Genomic DNA, 14924 nt, shown 5'->3' on the forward strand with positions numbered 1-14924 from the left:
TTGCTTCTCCTCTGTCTCTGTGTTTCTCTAACTCTGGGTCTTTCAGCCTCCGCATTTCGGCGTCGCTTTGTTTCTGATCTCTCTGGTGTCTTTCTATTGCTGTTTCTGTGTCATTTGTCTCCATTCTTTGTCTCTGTCTCTGCGTCTCTCTCTGCCTCTGTATGTCTCTGTGTGTTTCTATCTGTGAGCCTCTCTCTTTGTGTGTCTGTGCCTGTCTCTCTGTTTGTTTCTGTGTCTCTTTCAGTGTCTCTTGTTTCTCTCTGCGTCTCTCTTGACCTCTCACCCTCCTTGCATCCCCCAGTCCTCTCCTGCATCTGGTCCGCATCGTCTCTTTACCGCGGCCGCCCGCCAGGGGGCAGCACAGACCGGACCCCGCGCTCCGCTGGCCCTGCGGGGCTGGGCTAGGGTCCGGCCTCCAGACTCGGCTGGTCCCTCCCCGTGTCCTTGTCCCAGTTCTATCTTCCCAGCCTCCTCGCGTCTTTGTGTCTCTCGCTCTGACTCGGCCCCTTTGTCCCTCCCGGGCGGCTCCCGCTCCTCCCTACCCCCACCTACCTCTTCACATTCCTTGGGCTGCCGTGGGGGAGCTGGTGAGGCCGCCCAGCGTGCAGGGTGAGGGCGGGAAGCAGGAGGCCGAGGGAGGGGATGCTCGAACGTCTGAAATCCCTCCGTTCCAGTTCCTCTGAACGCGAGCTAATCAGCTGGGGGCAGCTGCTTGTGCGCTTCTTCCCCTACCAAGAGGACGCCCGAGACTTGCCTTCCCTTTCCACCTGCCACACACCTGAGCTTTCCTTCCCAGAAGGGCAAGATCTTAAGTAGTGGAGACTCTTATTGGCATTACTCTTATTACTGGCATTCACGTCTTGGTAATAATACTATTAATAAATGTGTTTAGTACTTACTATGTGCCAGGAACTGATCCAGGTGCCCTATCTCGAGTAATCCCCGCAGCACCTATGTGATAAGGAGACTGAGGCACAGAGAGATAAAGTGACTTGACCCAAATGTCACAGTTTACAACTTGTCAGTTAATTCTGCAGGAGAATCCCGTGAAGGGGAGGCTATCGTGATCCCCATTTCACTGTAAAGTACACAGAACACAGTGGTTATTTATTTGCCCCACGCTACCCAGCAAGGAAGAAGCAGGCTGGGATCTCCCCATGTGTATCTTAGGCTAGGCACTGGCCTGGTTTGAGGCCAGCTGGACAAATATAGTAAATCTCCCCCTCCTCTTATCTGTGGTTTCAGTTACCCCGTGGTCAACCGCAGTCCAAAAATATTAAGTGGAAAATTCCAGAAATAAAAATTTATGGATTTTAAATTGTTCTGAGTAGCTTGATGAAATCTGGAGCCTGAGACGTAAATCATCCCCTAGTCCAGTGTATCCTTGCTTATACACTACCTGCCCGTTAGTCACTTAGTAGCAGCCTCCGTTATCAGATCAACTGTGGAGGTTATCACAGTGCTTATGTTCAACTAACCCTTATTTTACTTAATAATGGCCCCAAAGCACAAGAGTAGTGATGCTGGCAATTGAGATATTCTCTTACTATGCTTCATTTATAAGTGAAAGTTTGTCGTAAGTATGAATGCATAGGAAAAAACATTGTATATGTAGGGTTCAGTACTATCCAGGGTTCCAGGTATCCACTGGGGGTCTTGGAACATATACCCCACAGAAAAGGGAGGACTCCTGTAAGTGCATAATAAATTCTCTCTAGAACTCTGTCTTTCTCTCCTCAGTCTGGGGCCAGACTGGAGGCCAAGATCTCTGGGGTTAGTGCTAGTTTTGCTACTAACTTGCTTTGTAAAATTGAGCTCCCCTCCCCTCCCGTTTCTCCCTTGAACAAAATAACCAGCCCCCAGGGAGAATTCTTCCAGGAAGCACCTCCCCCAGCACCCACTCTTTTCCTGGTCTGTCAATGAGTGGGTTCAGCTGTCTCCTGACTGTTTTTTGTGTGCAGGGGTGAGCCCAGGAGGGAAGCCCCAGAAGGCAGCAGGCTGGAGTTTCATGCCCCCAGTCACTGTGCATAAGGGGATGTGGATAAGGCTGAGCACTGCTGCATTTGTTGACAAAAGTCTGGGTGAGTCTCATTCCTGCTGAGTTGACTTCCAGTGTCAAGGAGTCTTAGAGGTGACACTTCACTGAAGAACCATAACCACCAGGAGGTTGGGGCACAAGGCCAAAGGCTTTCTGATGGAGCTGTGGACTTGATGACAAGTATTTCACCTGCCCAGTAACCTCTTCCACGCTAAGCCCTTATGGTTCAGAATAAGCCTGGCCCAGTCCTGGCCAATCAGAGCATTTGATCTCCTGGCCATAGGACTGGTTCAGGGATGGGAGTGGGACCCATTTTTGACCAATGAGAATTAGCCCTGAGACTTCTTGTTGAATAGGAAAGGGGCACCCTCTTTTGATGGCAGTTGCTAAACTGTTAGGATAGAAATCTGGCATTATGGGTGCCACTGGAGACAAAAAAAACCTGCCTGTGCATGGAGGACAGCGAAGCTGAGAAGTGGAAACTGACAGTTTTCTGATGAGACTATTTGAGTCCCTGGATCCAGCTATACCTGAAGATTAATCAGCCTTTGAGCTACCTGATTATATGAGTGAATAATTTTCCCTTTTCACTTATACAACTTTTTTGTCATTTGCAGTGAAACATACCTTTACTAATAAAATCTCTGATTCAGAGGAGTCACAAATTCCAGTAAAGTTCCAAGGACAGGGAACAGGGACTGAAAACTTATGAGTTCTTCAAGATGTCCAGGACTGTGAAGGACAGACAAGCTTTGTTACAGTCGGGGAAATGAGAAAGGACATTCCAGGAAGGGGAAATAGTAAAGTCACAAAGGTAAAAGATAGGGGAACATGTGAGAGAGGGAGCAGTGGGTGTGTGTGAGGGGCAACATCTTAGCAGGCTCTGAATGCCAGGTGAAAGGTGGTTCATGTTCCTGAGAGTAATAGGGAGCCACAGAAGGTTGAGGAGCAAAGGGAGCCTACCCTAAACGTGCCTTTACTTCCTGGAACCACAGATCCTATGATTCCCTCCTCCCCCTCTCCCCTTCCCTTAGACCCTTGGCCAAGGTGAAAGGAGGGGTCAGACTGAGGAGGGTGCAGGCTACCATCTGTATGCAAATTGCCTGGGATGCCATGCAGATGAGGGATCTTATGCAAATGTATGCCCTTCTGGGAGGCAGGCCCAGCCCCTCCCCTCATTACATCAGGGACCTGGTGCTGGGCAGAGCACCCCTTAGTCCCTGGGGTCCCCTCTCTCTCCCCTCCTCCAAGCCATATGTTCGCTCTCCCTCCAGGTCCCCAAACCTCCCCTCACCAATATCTGCCCTTAGAGTGGTATCTCTCTCCACCTGGTCCCTTCCTGGCTTTTCTCCCTGTCCCTCCATTTTCCATGAATTATGATGATAATTATGACAACAACAATAATAATAACCACATACTGAACACGTGCCAGGCTTTGCACTAAACACTTTCCACAGTTAGCAAATTATCCCCGATACCCTAGGATCCTCTATATGTTGGCTGTTTTTTTGGGTTTTTTTAATGGAGGTACTGGGGATTGAACCCAGGACGTCATGCATATTAAGCCCGCACTCTACCACTGAACTCTACTCTCCTCAACTGCTTAATTTTTATTTTTAAAGAATATTCAGTTCTGCCAGACAGAAAGCAAGAAATCCACACAAATAAGGAGACAGATGAAACGAAGGATACAGATTAAGAAGCAACTCATGAGGCTTGTTAAACCTATTAAGAATGTGAGCTGGAAGTAGATGGGAAGGGTGGAAAGATCTAGAAGCTCCAGGTATCTGAGTCCTTGACATGCTTCCCATTGGTGACTCCCGCTCTGCTCCATGAGTCCTGTGCCCACGGCAGGCAGGTAGAAGCCACGGCTACCAAGTCTGTTTTCTGCCAGCTACAGTTGCAGCCGAACTTATTTGCCCCCTCATGACCCTGGTACCTTCTGGGTGCAGAATCTCCTGGCTCCCCCTCAACTCTGGGAGCGGGATGGTGAGAGACAGGACAAGAGAGCCACGTGTACCCCCGAGCTCAGGTGGTGGGAACTTTTATTGTTTTTTTTTAATTGAAGTACAGTTTACAATGTTATGTCAATTTCTGGTTTCTCACATTGGTTTTAATCCGATTCAATAAACCATGGGATTTGAGCACCTTAATTAGGCCCGTGAGCTCTTCTACTCAGGGGACTTCTGGGCATCCGCTCAGTTGCCTATGGAGAGGCTCTCATCACATCTCTCCAATTTCCCCCAGCCCCAGATCCCACTTTGTCCCTTTTGTGGCCGAGGAGACTGAGGACAGAGAGGTGATGCCGCTGGCAGAGACCTCCAATCATGCATTGAACAGGGATGGTCCCGCGCACTCCTCACAGTGCCAACCACGGTCCAAGTGTGATGGGCTGGTGGAGATGAAGTCACTTGCCCAAGGTCACACCTGTCCGCCCCTCCCATTGTTTCAGAGCTCCTTCTTTTCAACATATTTTCCTCTCCCTTTCTAACTGGAATTATTGCTCTGAATCCCAGTTCTTTGTGTTCCTGACCTTCTCTGAGTCTACCTCGCTTTACCCCGCTTTGCTTTATTGTGCTTCGCAGATACTGTGTTTTTCACAAATTGAAGGTTAGTGGCAACCCTGTGTCCAGCGATGATATCTGCACCAACTGCATTTGCTGACTTCCTGTCTCTGTGTCACATTTGGTAATTCTTGCAATGTTTCAAATTTTTTCATTGTTATACTTGTTAAGGTGCTCTGTGATCAGTGATCTTTGATGTGACTGTGACTCACTGAAGGCTTAGATGATGGTTAGCGTTTTTAACAATAAAATACTTTTTAGTTAAGGTATGTACATTGTTTTTTCAGACAGAATGCTATTGCACACTTAACAGACTGCAGTGGAGTGTAAACATCACTTATAGGCACTGGAAACCAAAAAAATTGTATGACTCGCTTTATTGTGATACTCGGTTTATTGCAGTGGTCTGGAACCAAACCTGAAATATGTCTATGGTATGCCTGGATTTGTCTGTCTTTGCCTCTCTCCCCCTAAATCCCTGTCTGTCTGACTCTACGGGTCTTTCTCATCTCTGAGCTGCTCCAGTCCATCTCTCCTGCCTCCCCCTAAACCTCAGCATCCTGCTGTCAAATCCTTCTTCCTTGGCCTCCATAAATCTCTCTAGCTGGCCTCACTGTTTCTGCCTCTCTTCTCTCTGCCCCAGGCACCTTCATTGGGGTTCCTCCAAGCCACCCCTCCTCCCCCAGGGAATCCTCAATTGCAAGCACCAGGCTGGCCCCAGAGGAGGCAGCTAAATTCCTAATTCCATCCACTCTACAGCTCAGAAAGAGCTTTTCCTCTGGAAGCTTCAATTACCTCTGGGTCTCTGGCAAGAGAGACTGGGAACTTTTACTTACAGGGATGGCACCCCACCCCCAAGCAGGCACTGGTCCTCAGGATCCAGGATCAGCTCCCTCTGGACCCCCAGCATCTCTCTCCTCCACCCTCATCCAGCTGAGTCACCCTGTGTTTTCTCCCTCTCTCTCATTTCTTGCTCCATGACATCAGATTTCTCCTGAGGTCCAGCAAGGAGGCGGGAGGGCCAGTGGGGAGGGACGCATCACCTGCATCCCTTTCCCCTCTCATCCCCCAGAGGAGGCTCTGGCCACAGGATGGGGTCCACGTGACAGACAGCATTTATTCCAGACTCCAGTGTCCACAGATGATGGGGCGGGGGCAGGGGCGGGGATCCAGTGTCAGACTATGCAGCAGGGCGTCAGGTGGGGGGACCAGCAATGGAGGCAGGAGGTAAAAATAGCCCCAGGCCAGCCGACCCTCAGAGGCTCGTCCCAGGCCAGGCCCTGGGCTTGGGTCCAGGAGTTATTCTGGGGCCTGGGAGAGTCACACTCCCTAGAGGAAGGTTCCCTCCCTCCCAACAGCAGCAGGCTGCTGTGGTCCCTGCCCAGCTTACAGAGGAAGGAAGGGAGGGTCTGAGAGGGAAAAGGGAAGGCCGGGAAGGCAGGGCCAGGCGGAGGCGGGAGCAGGGCTGGTTTTCTGATCCCCTCAACCCCACATCAGGTTCATGGCTGCTTCTGGGCAGTCCTCAGGCTCAGCACTGGGGAGAAGATGGAGAGGTCAGCCTGGACCCATAGAGACCATTCCACCCTCTCACCAGGGTGCCCAGGCCCTCACCCACCTCATCTCCGAAGCCACCGCTCCCATGCCGGGCTCCTCCAGAGGCACCTCCCATGAGAAGGCCCGTCTGCTCTGGCCGCTCTGACCCTGAGTGGCTCAGCTCTGGTTCCCTGGGTGGCCTAGGGGTAGGAGGCAAGCATGTTGGAGGTGGTCATGGCCAAGGAAGGAACTGGGGCTGGGGTGTGTTGGATGGGGATGGACTTGGGCATGGGTGGGAATGGGCTGGGGATGGGGTCAGAGGTGGTAATGGCACTGGGGTTAGGGATGGGGTGGGGCTACAGTCAAAGATGCTGTTGGAATTGGAGCTGGTGATGTAGTTGGGGTGGGTTTTGAGGATGGGTTTGGGGGTGGCCATGGATTGGAGTTGAGGGTGGCCATGTGGTTGCAGATGGAGATGAGGTTAGATGGGGATGGGTGTGGGGTTAGGAATGGGACTGGGTTAGGAGGGGGCCTCGGGGATGGAGATGTGGTAGGAGTTGAGTTCGGGGCTGGTTATGGGCTGGGTTTGGGGTTGGGACTGAGTTGGGGTTGGAGAGGAGGTTGGGGATACAGATGTGGTTAAATTGAATTTGCAGTGGGTTTGCACATGGTTATGGGTTGGGGCTGGGAGTGGGGTGGGGTCAGGATCTGAGGCAGTGATGAGACTGGGGATGGGGTGGGGGAGGGGATGGTTATGGACCAGGTTAGAGGTTGGAGATGGGATGGCGTTTTATTTGGCGATGGAGCTGGGGTTGGGGATGTGGTTGGTTTGGGGTGGAGGCTAGGGACGAGGTCAGAGCCGGGTTAGAGAGGTCCATTCCAAGGTCACTCACGGAGACCCCTTCTCCCTGCGCCGGCAGCAGCCAGGGTGGCCCTTGCGTCTCATGCAGTAGAAGGCGGCAACGACGATGAGCAGGAGGCCCACGCTGACAGCCACAGCCATGACCGCCACTCCAGCCTGGGAGGTCTGGGGGGCCACTGCCGGGACAGGACGCAGGAGGAGGAGTCAGCCAGCAGCGCCCCGTCTGCCCCACACCCAGCTCCTGTCCCACCCCTGTGCTCACTCACCAGTGCCGAAGTGGAAGACGTGCTGGTCGTGCCCGTGGGGGTTGGAGGCCGCACAGGAGACGCCATCTTCGGCTCAGGGCACTGGTCACCTTCAGGGTCAGGGAGCTGCTCACCCAGCCCTGCTCTCCGGGGGCCGGCTCTGCTGGCTGCGGAGGCGCGGGTCAGGCCCAGGCTCAGGACCAAGGGCTCGGGGTGAGGGCAGAGGTGAAGAGGAAATGGAGGGGAGCATAATGCTCGGACTGTCAAGGGGGCAGGGTCTTCTGAGGGGTTTGGGAGGGGGCGCTTCCTGGGTCCCAGAGGGTTCAGGGTGCAGGGAAGGGTCCCTTACGCTGCCGCCCAGTTGGCTCCAGCTGAGTTTGGGCTCTGGGTAGCCGCGGGCATAGCAGGTCAGCCTGACTTCGTCTCCTTCTGTCCAGCTGCCCTCTGCTTTAGGCTTTGTCTCCTCTGCCCTTAACTCTGGTGGCCCTGTGGGTGGTGGGGCAGGAAGGGAGTGAGTGGGAGGCACCCCGGGAAAGAAGAAGTAGGGGAGAAAGAGGAGAGAGAGAAGGACCAGGTGTGGACATGTCTCATTTGTCCTGGCCCCTGTGCCCCCCACTGTCCCCATCCAAGCCTGCCCCAACCCCGAACCTTGGACCAGCAGCTTGAAGCTCCGGGTGCGACTAAGAAGGGGGACAGTGGACATGAAGGCCTCGCATACGTAGGTGCCAGCGGAATCGAAGGTGATGGAGCGGAGGGAGAGCGTGGGGTCATTCCCCAGGGGTGCCGAGTCCTGGGTGGGGAGAAAGAGTAGGCGGGGCCAGCTGTGAGAGGAGGGGAGGGGCTGATGGAAGGCGGGGTTCTGTGCTGGGCGGGGAGCCTTTCCCTCTCACCTTGGTCCAGCGCAGGGTTGGGGTGGGCAGGCCTTGCACGGAGCAATTCACGGCTGTGCTGTTGCCCAGAGGCAGGGAAAGCTCTTCTCCAATGCTGAGCTCCAGCGGGTCCAGGTCTGGAGAGGGGTACAGACTGTCACCTTCCCCGGACCCTCACCCACTGGGTTAGGGGCTCTCCAGGGCTGCTAGGGGGTGCAGACATGAACGGACAAATGTTAGAAAAGAATGCCAAATTCTCCCTGGCATCACAAACTTTCCGCTGTCCCATCCAAGCCCTCGAGGCCAGACCTAGGAGTCTAGCTCCCGAACACATGCCCTCCTCGACCACTTGCCTCCAGAGCTGATGTCTGCGCCCAAGGTTAGTGGATAACCTCAGAGGTGTGAGGTGTTCTTTATCTGACTTACCACCCAAACCCTGGCCTTCTCCTCCACACTGCCCACTCTTCCATCAAGACTCCCTCTGCCCTGTCCTCCAGATGTATCCTTCTACTTCTCTCCATCTCTATTCCGGGGTCTGACTGCCTTGACTGCTGCAATCACCTCCTCACTGGTCTCCCTCCTGGGCAAGACTCTCATCTTCTCTGGTCCATCCTCTGCTGAGCAACCAGAGGGATCTTTCCAAAACACACCTGGGTCAGCCCTTGCCTCTGCTTAAAATCCTGCACTGGTTCCCCAGTACCCTTGGCATAAAGGCCAACTTCCCTGATGAAGCCTAAAGATCCTGTCTGGTTGACCCCTGCTCACTGCTTCGACCTCATCTCCCACCCTCCCCTCTTGTTTGTTGAGCTCTAGCTACCCTATACTTTCACTGTCATTCTCTAGTATGCCAAGTTGGGTCCTGCCTCAGGGCCTTTGCACTTGCTGCTTCCGCTGCCTGGAATGTACTTCTTTTGGTTCTTCATACTTCTGATTCCATTCTTTGGTTTCCTACTCAAATGTCCCTTTCTCAGAGAGGCCTCTCTGTCCCCCTGTTGTAGACACTCAGATTTCCCCTTCAGCACTGAAGGATTTGTTCCCCCAGCTGTTGAGAAGGATGTCAGCTGTCAGCCCTCAGCTGTCAGCCCTCTCTGGGAACTGCCCGGGCTGCACAGAGCCCCTCGCTCAAGGTCATGCCCCCTCCTTCACCACGCAGCGCACATCCAATGACTGGTTGATGTGGGAGTATAACAGCCTCACCCCCTCACCTCATCTGGGGACATCCCAGCTTCCGGGTGCCCTGTGAGGCCAACCAAAGCCTTCCTTAGACTGAAGCTCAACTTCTCCCTCTGCCCAATCCTGCTTCCTTGCCCTCCTCACCCCCCAACAGACGTGAATCCCAAGGCATTCCTTATAAATTTCCCACCTGTGGTCAGAATCTGCTTCTCAGGGACGCAGCCTATAACCAACCTCCTCTCCATCTAACATAATCCCCGCTCGCCTGGCCAACTCCTTATCCCATCACTCTGTGCTAGTCGCTGTAGCTGCAGGATTGCTACTCAAAGTGTCTTGTTCAGCATTTACCATCTGCCTCCCCGACTGGGCCCAGAGCTCTGTGAAGGTGGGGACTGGTCTGTCTTGTTCACAGAGGTGTCTCAAAGATCTGGCAGAGGGTCTCGCCCCAGGAAGAGAGGTACAAGGAAGGCCAAGAAGGGACAGAGCTTTTGCACAGGACTTGGGTGCAGGTGGACCGAGAAGGCTTCTTAGAAGACTGGGACCCAAGAGATTGGTTAGAAATAGGCAGTGGAGGGGATGGGGAGTTAGCATAGGAATGAGAGGGGCCTGGAGTGTGATGGGGAGAATGCCTTGGTGGGGACAAGGGTCTGCCAAAGGTGAAGCCTGCCAGGTGGGCCTTGAAGGCTGTGGTGAGGTGGGCGGGTTTTCTCCTGAGAGCACTGGGGAGCCATGGTAGGTTCCAAGCAGGGAAAGGTCAGGTTTGGGTTTTGGAAAGGCAGCAATCTGGAGGCTGGAGGGGGCTGGGGCATCTGGGTCAGGGCAGGGACCATGGAAGTAGAGAGAAAGGGGTGGCAGCAGGGCTGCGGGGTGTGGGGGTGAGGAGGCAGCGGGCGCCGGGCCCCCCTCCCCGCTCTCCCGGGGCTCTCACAGGCCACGTGCAGCTCCCGGGTTTTGGAGAGCTCCGCATCCTCAGCAGCGTCGTAGTCCTCCACCCTGCAGCCGTAGGTCCCACTCTGGCTCCGCTGTACCCCCTCCAGGGTCAAGTTCCCCTCCAGATTTGTTTTCAGCACAACCTCCTGCTTGTCCTGGGTGGCCAGGAATGAGGAACTCAGTTCACGAGATGCCCTGGACTGGCAGGGGCATTCTAGGCCAGGGGCCACCAAAGGCAGGCACCACGTTAAGTCAGAACTCTCTCAAATCGGAGGTCGGAGGTCCTGTTAGCTCCGGGGTCACCCGTCTGGTGCCTTGCTAGGCCAGGGGCCGCCCAAGGGAAAGGTTAGAAGTTGGTGCAGGTGAGTATGTCACAGAGGTCAGGGCAGTTCCAAGGGAATGATGGAGTGAGTTACCTGAAGGTGGAAAAACGTGTACTCTGGGCTGGGGCTGCCGTCCCCCTGGCAGAACAGCTGGACAGAGTCACCCTCACGTACCCAGCCCGCTGTTGTGGACGGGCTGCCCACCCAGAACTGCACGTGCTCCGTGGGATCTAAGGGAAAGGGCAGACTCACGATCAGGGTCAAGGATAAAAGGCAGGGCTGGATGAAGGGAGAGAGGTCAGCGCCTCAGCAAAGGAAAAGGCTATGGTTGGCTAAAGGTTAGAGGTCATAGCTTTCAAGGCTCAGGTTCAACTTATTCTGAGATCAGGGACTAGAGGTCAGAGGCTGAGACAAGCTGAGAGTATAGGTCAAGGGTCAGAGGTCAGCACAGGTGGCAGGTCAGTGTGATATTCGGGGGAACCAATTCAAAGATGTGAAAGGGTTGGGTACAGGTGAAGTCACAAAACTCCAGGGGGTTCAGGGTGCCATGGGGGTGGGGTCAGAAGTCAGGAAGGGGCTCGTGCTACTATCTGAGGTCAGAGGTCAGAGGCCAGGTCACATGAGGTAGGGGAGTGGAAGGCCAGAGGGGAGGGTCGGGCCGGCGTGGACTCACAGTGCAGGGTCAGGTGGAAGGCCGGGCTGTCCAGGCGGCCGTGCTGGCCCGTGGGCAGGCGGTAGTGCGCGGAGCAGTGGAAGCTGGCGTCCCGGTCGGCCTTGCGGAGGCGCAGGTAGAGGGTGCTGGTGAGGGACTGCAGGCCCGAGGCCTCCCGGACTGTGCGGCTGGTCATGTAGCCCTCTGGGAGAGGGGAAGGGAGAGAGAGAGGGAAAGAGAGAGAGAGAGAGGCCATCAGCCAGCCAGGCCGCTGCCCCACCCACCCCATTAGCTAGGCTCCTCCTGTGCACTTAGCTCACCGGAGTTCATCTCCATGGGCACTTCCAGGCGCTGCCCGTTCCGATACCACATGATCTGGGGGGCTGGGTTCCCGTTGCGACTGTTGCAGGTGGCAATCTGGGGCAGACACAGGGCCCCACAGTGGGCTTGGAGCCAGGATCCTGAAGTCTGGGTCCCCTCGCCCCCTTAGGGGCTTCTTACTCAGACCCAGGAGTCAAGCTCCCAGACCCCTACTCCCCTGGGACCTGGGCTGAGTTCCCAGGCCCCTGCTCCTTGGACTAGAGAGCCCAAGTTCCCAGCCCCTTCCGACCTCAGGATGCAGGAGTCCAGGACCCCAGCCCCCTCCTCCTTCAGAACCCTGGAATGAAGGTCCAGCCCAGGTACCTCTTGGGCAGTGTCCTCCATCACAGACAATATCCCTTTGTTGGGGGTAACCTCGGTGTCCTCTGGTTTTGCTGTGGGAGAGATGTTACTATCAGGAGCCCCTTCCCGTGGCTCTCCCTTGCCTGCCCCTTGGTTGGGGGGGGACCCTCGGATACTCACCAAACACAATGAGCCGCGCGGTGGCCTCGGCGGTGCCCGCTGCCCCCGCCCTCACCACGCACACGTAGTCCCGCTCGTCGCCCACCTGGGCCTCGGCCAGCACCAGGCGCCCCCGGGAGTCCAGCTGGTATGGAGGGCTGCGGCCCCGGGAATCATGCACCTTGTCCTGGAGCTTAGAGCCCTGCAGCTCGGCAGAGGCCAGGCGGTGGCGGATCCCAGAGCGGTCGGCCTGTGGGAGGGGGGGCCAGCGCCTCATCTTGAGGGGCTGCCTGGCTGGCCCACCCCTCCGCAGCGTCTCTGTCTTTGTCCTTTTCTTTCTGCTACTTGGTGGGTCTCTTTGCCTCTTGTTATCTTTCTCTCTGGTCCCTCTGCCCCTCTCTCCACCCCTCCCACCCGTGCACCCTATCTGTTGCCACATTTTCCTCTGTTTCTCTATCTCACTCTGTTCCCACCTCTCCATCTCCCTCACCTGCCCTGTTTCACCCTGGGGCTCTGGCTTTCTGGGTGTCTGCCTCTGAATGTTCTCTCTCAAGAGCCAGCGCTCTGAAGGGGAACTTCTTCATTCTAGTCTCAGCTGTGCTCAGACATCAGAGGACCCTGGAGAGTGCATTTCCCTTTTCTGGGCCTCCATTTTCCCATCTGTAAAATGGAAAGGCAGCTTGGTGGAGCTCCTAGGGTCCTTCGGGTTCTGATGAGGGATGAAGGTTTGCAGTCCAGCTGTGCCCTGACTCCAAGGCCACACTCTGTCATCCCCTGGCCCCCAGCCCGCAGCACTCACCAGGAACCATTCCAGCATGAAATAGTCATGAGTCCCAGAGGGGGTGCAGTCCAGAGTGACAGGATCCCCCCTCATCACCTCCACCAGGGGGGGCACAGACAGGCGCACCTCAGCCTTGGCACCTGTTGTGGGGATTGGGCCACTGAGCTCTCTCCTACCGCCACCAATAGGCAGAGCCCTCCAAACACAGCCCCTCCTCTGCCAGTACCCAGGAGTCCAGGCCACCAGCCCCCTCCTCCCTCAGACCCAGGAGTCCAAGTCCTCAGTCCCTCCTCCCTCAGACCCAGTCCCTCCTCTTCTCCCTTAATCTCTCATCTCTGCATCTCTGAGCTTCAGATCTCATTAGCATTTCTTTCCATCTTTCTCCTCAATTGCAGAACTAAGGGCTCCTCCCTTGGGCCACACAGGGCCCCGGGGGCCTCCATTCAATCCTCTTGGGCTAAAAGCGTGTCTGTCCTGACTTTTCTCACCAGACCAAACACCCCTCGAGGGCAGGGCGAGGGCGGTCTTGTTCCTTTGCCTCCAGCACTTTGCGTTGCTACGGCCTGTCCCAGTGATGGAGATCACCGCCTCTCCATCTCTTAGTCACCACCTCTGCATGTGTGTCCCTCACCCTGGGTCTCCAGCTCTTAGTTCCATGGCCTCTGTGTCTCTCACCATCTCCATGTACCTCAGCCCTGCCTCTGGGTCTCTCCCTCAGGAGTGGGGGGCTGGGGCTGGGCCAGAGCTGAGGCGGGATGGCTGTGTGGGTGCGGTGAGGGGGACAGGGCTGGGCAGGTTTCAGGAATGTGGGAGGGACAGGCTGGCTCAGACCTGCCCGAGCCCCCTACCCGCCCCTTGGCCCCTCTAACTCTTTGATTGAGCAGTGCGTCACTTCAGAACAGAATAGGACTGAGGCCCTGGATGCTGCATCCCGAGGGAGAAGGGAGCTTGGGGCCCGGACTCCTATCCCCGGACCCTGGCAGACAGAGGTGCTCACATCAGGAAAGCAAGCTCTGTCACCCTCTGGGCTGGCATCCTGGCATTAGCTCTCAGTTCTAGACTCTCCCTTCCCTTCCCCGCCCAGCCTGGCCCAGCTCTGCCCCTGGGGATCCACTCTTGGCCATGCTTGTGCCAGGGGCCTGGATTCCCAGGCACCCACCTCTGGCCCAGGCCTGCCCCATGGGAGGGAGTGTGGGGCCAGGCTAGTGCCTGGGGCTCGGGCTGAGCAGCAGACAGCAAGGATAAATGGAGAGATCTCTTTCTTCCCCAGTTCTCTGGTGTCTCTGTCCCTCTGTGGCTAGCCCCTCAGAGCCTCATCCTCCACCCCCATCCCCCAACCACACAGGTGTGTGGATTTATCTGGGGCCCTGGGAAGGGGGCAGTGTCACTCGGAAACACTTGGTTCCCACTTGGCTCCGCTGTCACTGCCCAGGGCCATTGCTCCAGCTCTTTCTGATGGAGAGGGAGGGGGGTCCCTTAGAATCTGGGCTCTCGATCTAGACCCAGGGACCCTCAAATGCATGTGACTTCCTGGTTTCTAGCCACAGAGTCCCTGATCTTCTCAAAATTTGACAACTTTTGAGCGGGGAGCATTGTTTTGGTCTCTTCTGTCCTGGGGAAAGCTACCCCAGCCACTGGGGGCCTGGCCCTGTGTCTGAGGGAGTAGGGCCCAGGTGGGGGTAGGGGTGGGGGTAGTTCCCAAGGTCTGAGTGGGGAGGTAGCCGAGAGCCCCCCGCACTCCTGAGTCCCAACTTCTCAGGTCGTCTGGAAGCAACTCTTGTGTATCCTGAGCCCCTCTGCCTAGCTGTCCTTATGTCCCTATGCTCCCTTATCCCTCCTCCCTGGGGTCCCCAAGTTTGGCTTCCTGGGGTCGGTGAAAGCTCCTGCCCTCTTCCCTTCGTGGGGTCCCCAGGGGCTACCCACCCACCGTCCCCGCCCCCAGCCGGTGGCGCCCTGCTCTCAGACCGAGCCTTACCTGGCTGCGCCCCCAGCAGGAGCGTGAGCACCAGCAGCTGCGAGGCCCTACGCGCCCCTGCCCGGGCGTCCGGGGGCTCCATGTTCAAGGCGTTGTCAGCAGCGGCGGCGGCGGCGGCGGCTGCGGCAGGGACTGAGCCCGGGCTGGAGCTCGGCGG

The 14924-nt window shown here is 56.1% G+C and overlaps 1 protein-coding gene across 1 annotated transcript; it reads right to left on the minus strand.

The window, feature by feature from the left end:
* Nucleotides 1–4961: 4961 nt before the first annotated feature.
* BCAM (basal cell adhesion molecule (Lutheran blood group)) lies at nucleotides 4962–14924 on the minus strand. Its single transcript, XM_032485853.1, is given in 16 exon segments — nucleotides 4962–6136; nucleotides 6218–6335; nucleotides 7029–7173; nucleotides 7264–7330; nucleotides 7332–7409; nucleotides 7592–7728; nucleotides 7891–8032; nucleotides 8133–8248; nucleotides 10213–10369; nucleotides 10631–10767; nucleotides 11211–11393; nucleotides 11510–11606; nucleotides 11874–11944; nucleotides 12033–12261; nucleotides 12811–12932; nucleotides 14768–14924. Coding segments are annotated over 16 exon segments (1887 nt in total). The 5' UTR covers nucleotides 14850–14924; the 3' UTR covers nucleotides 4962–6130.

The sequence above is a fragment of the Camelus ferus genome, chromosome 9 (genome assembly GCF_009834535.1).
Source record: "Camelus ferus isolate YT-003-E chromosome 9, BCGSAC_Cfer_1.0, whole genome shotgun sequence".
Lineage (NCBI taxonomy): Eukaryota > Metazoa > Chordata > Mammalia > Artiodactyla > Camelidae > Camelus > Camelus ferus.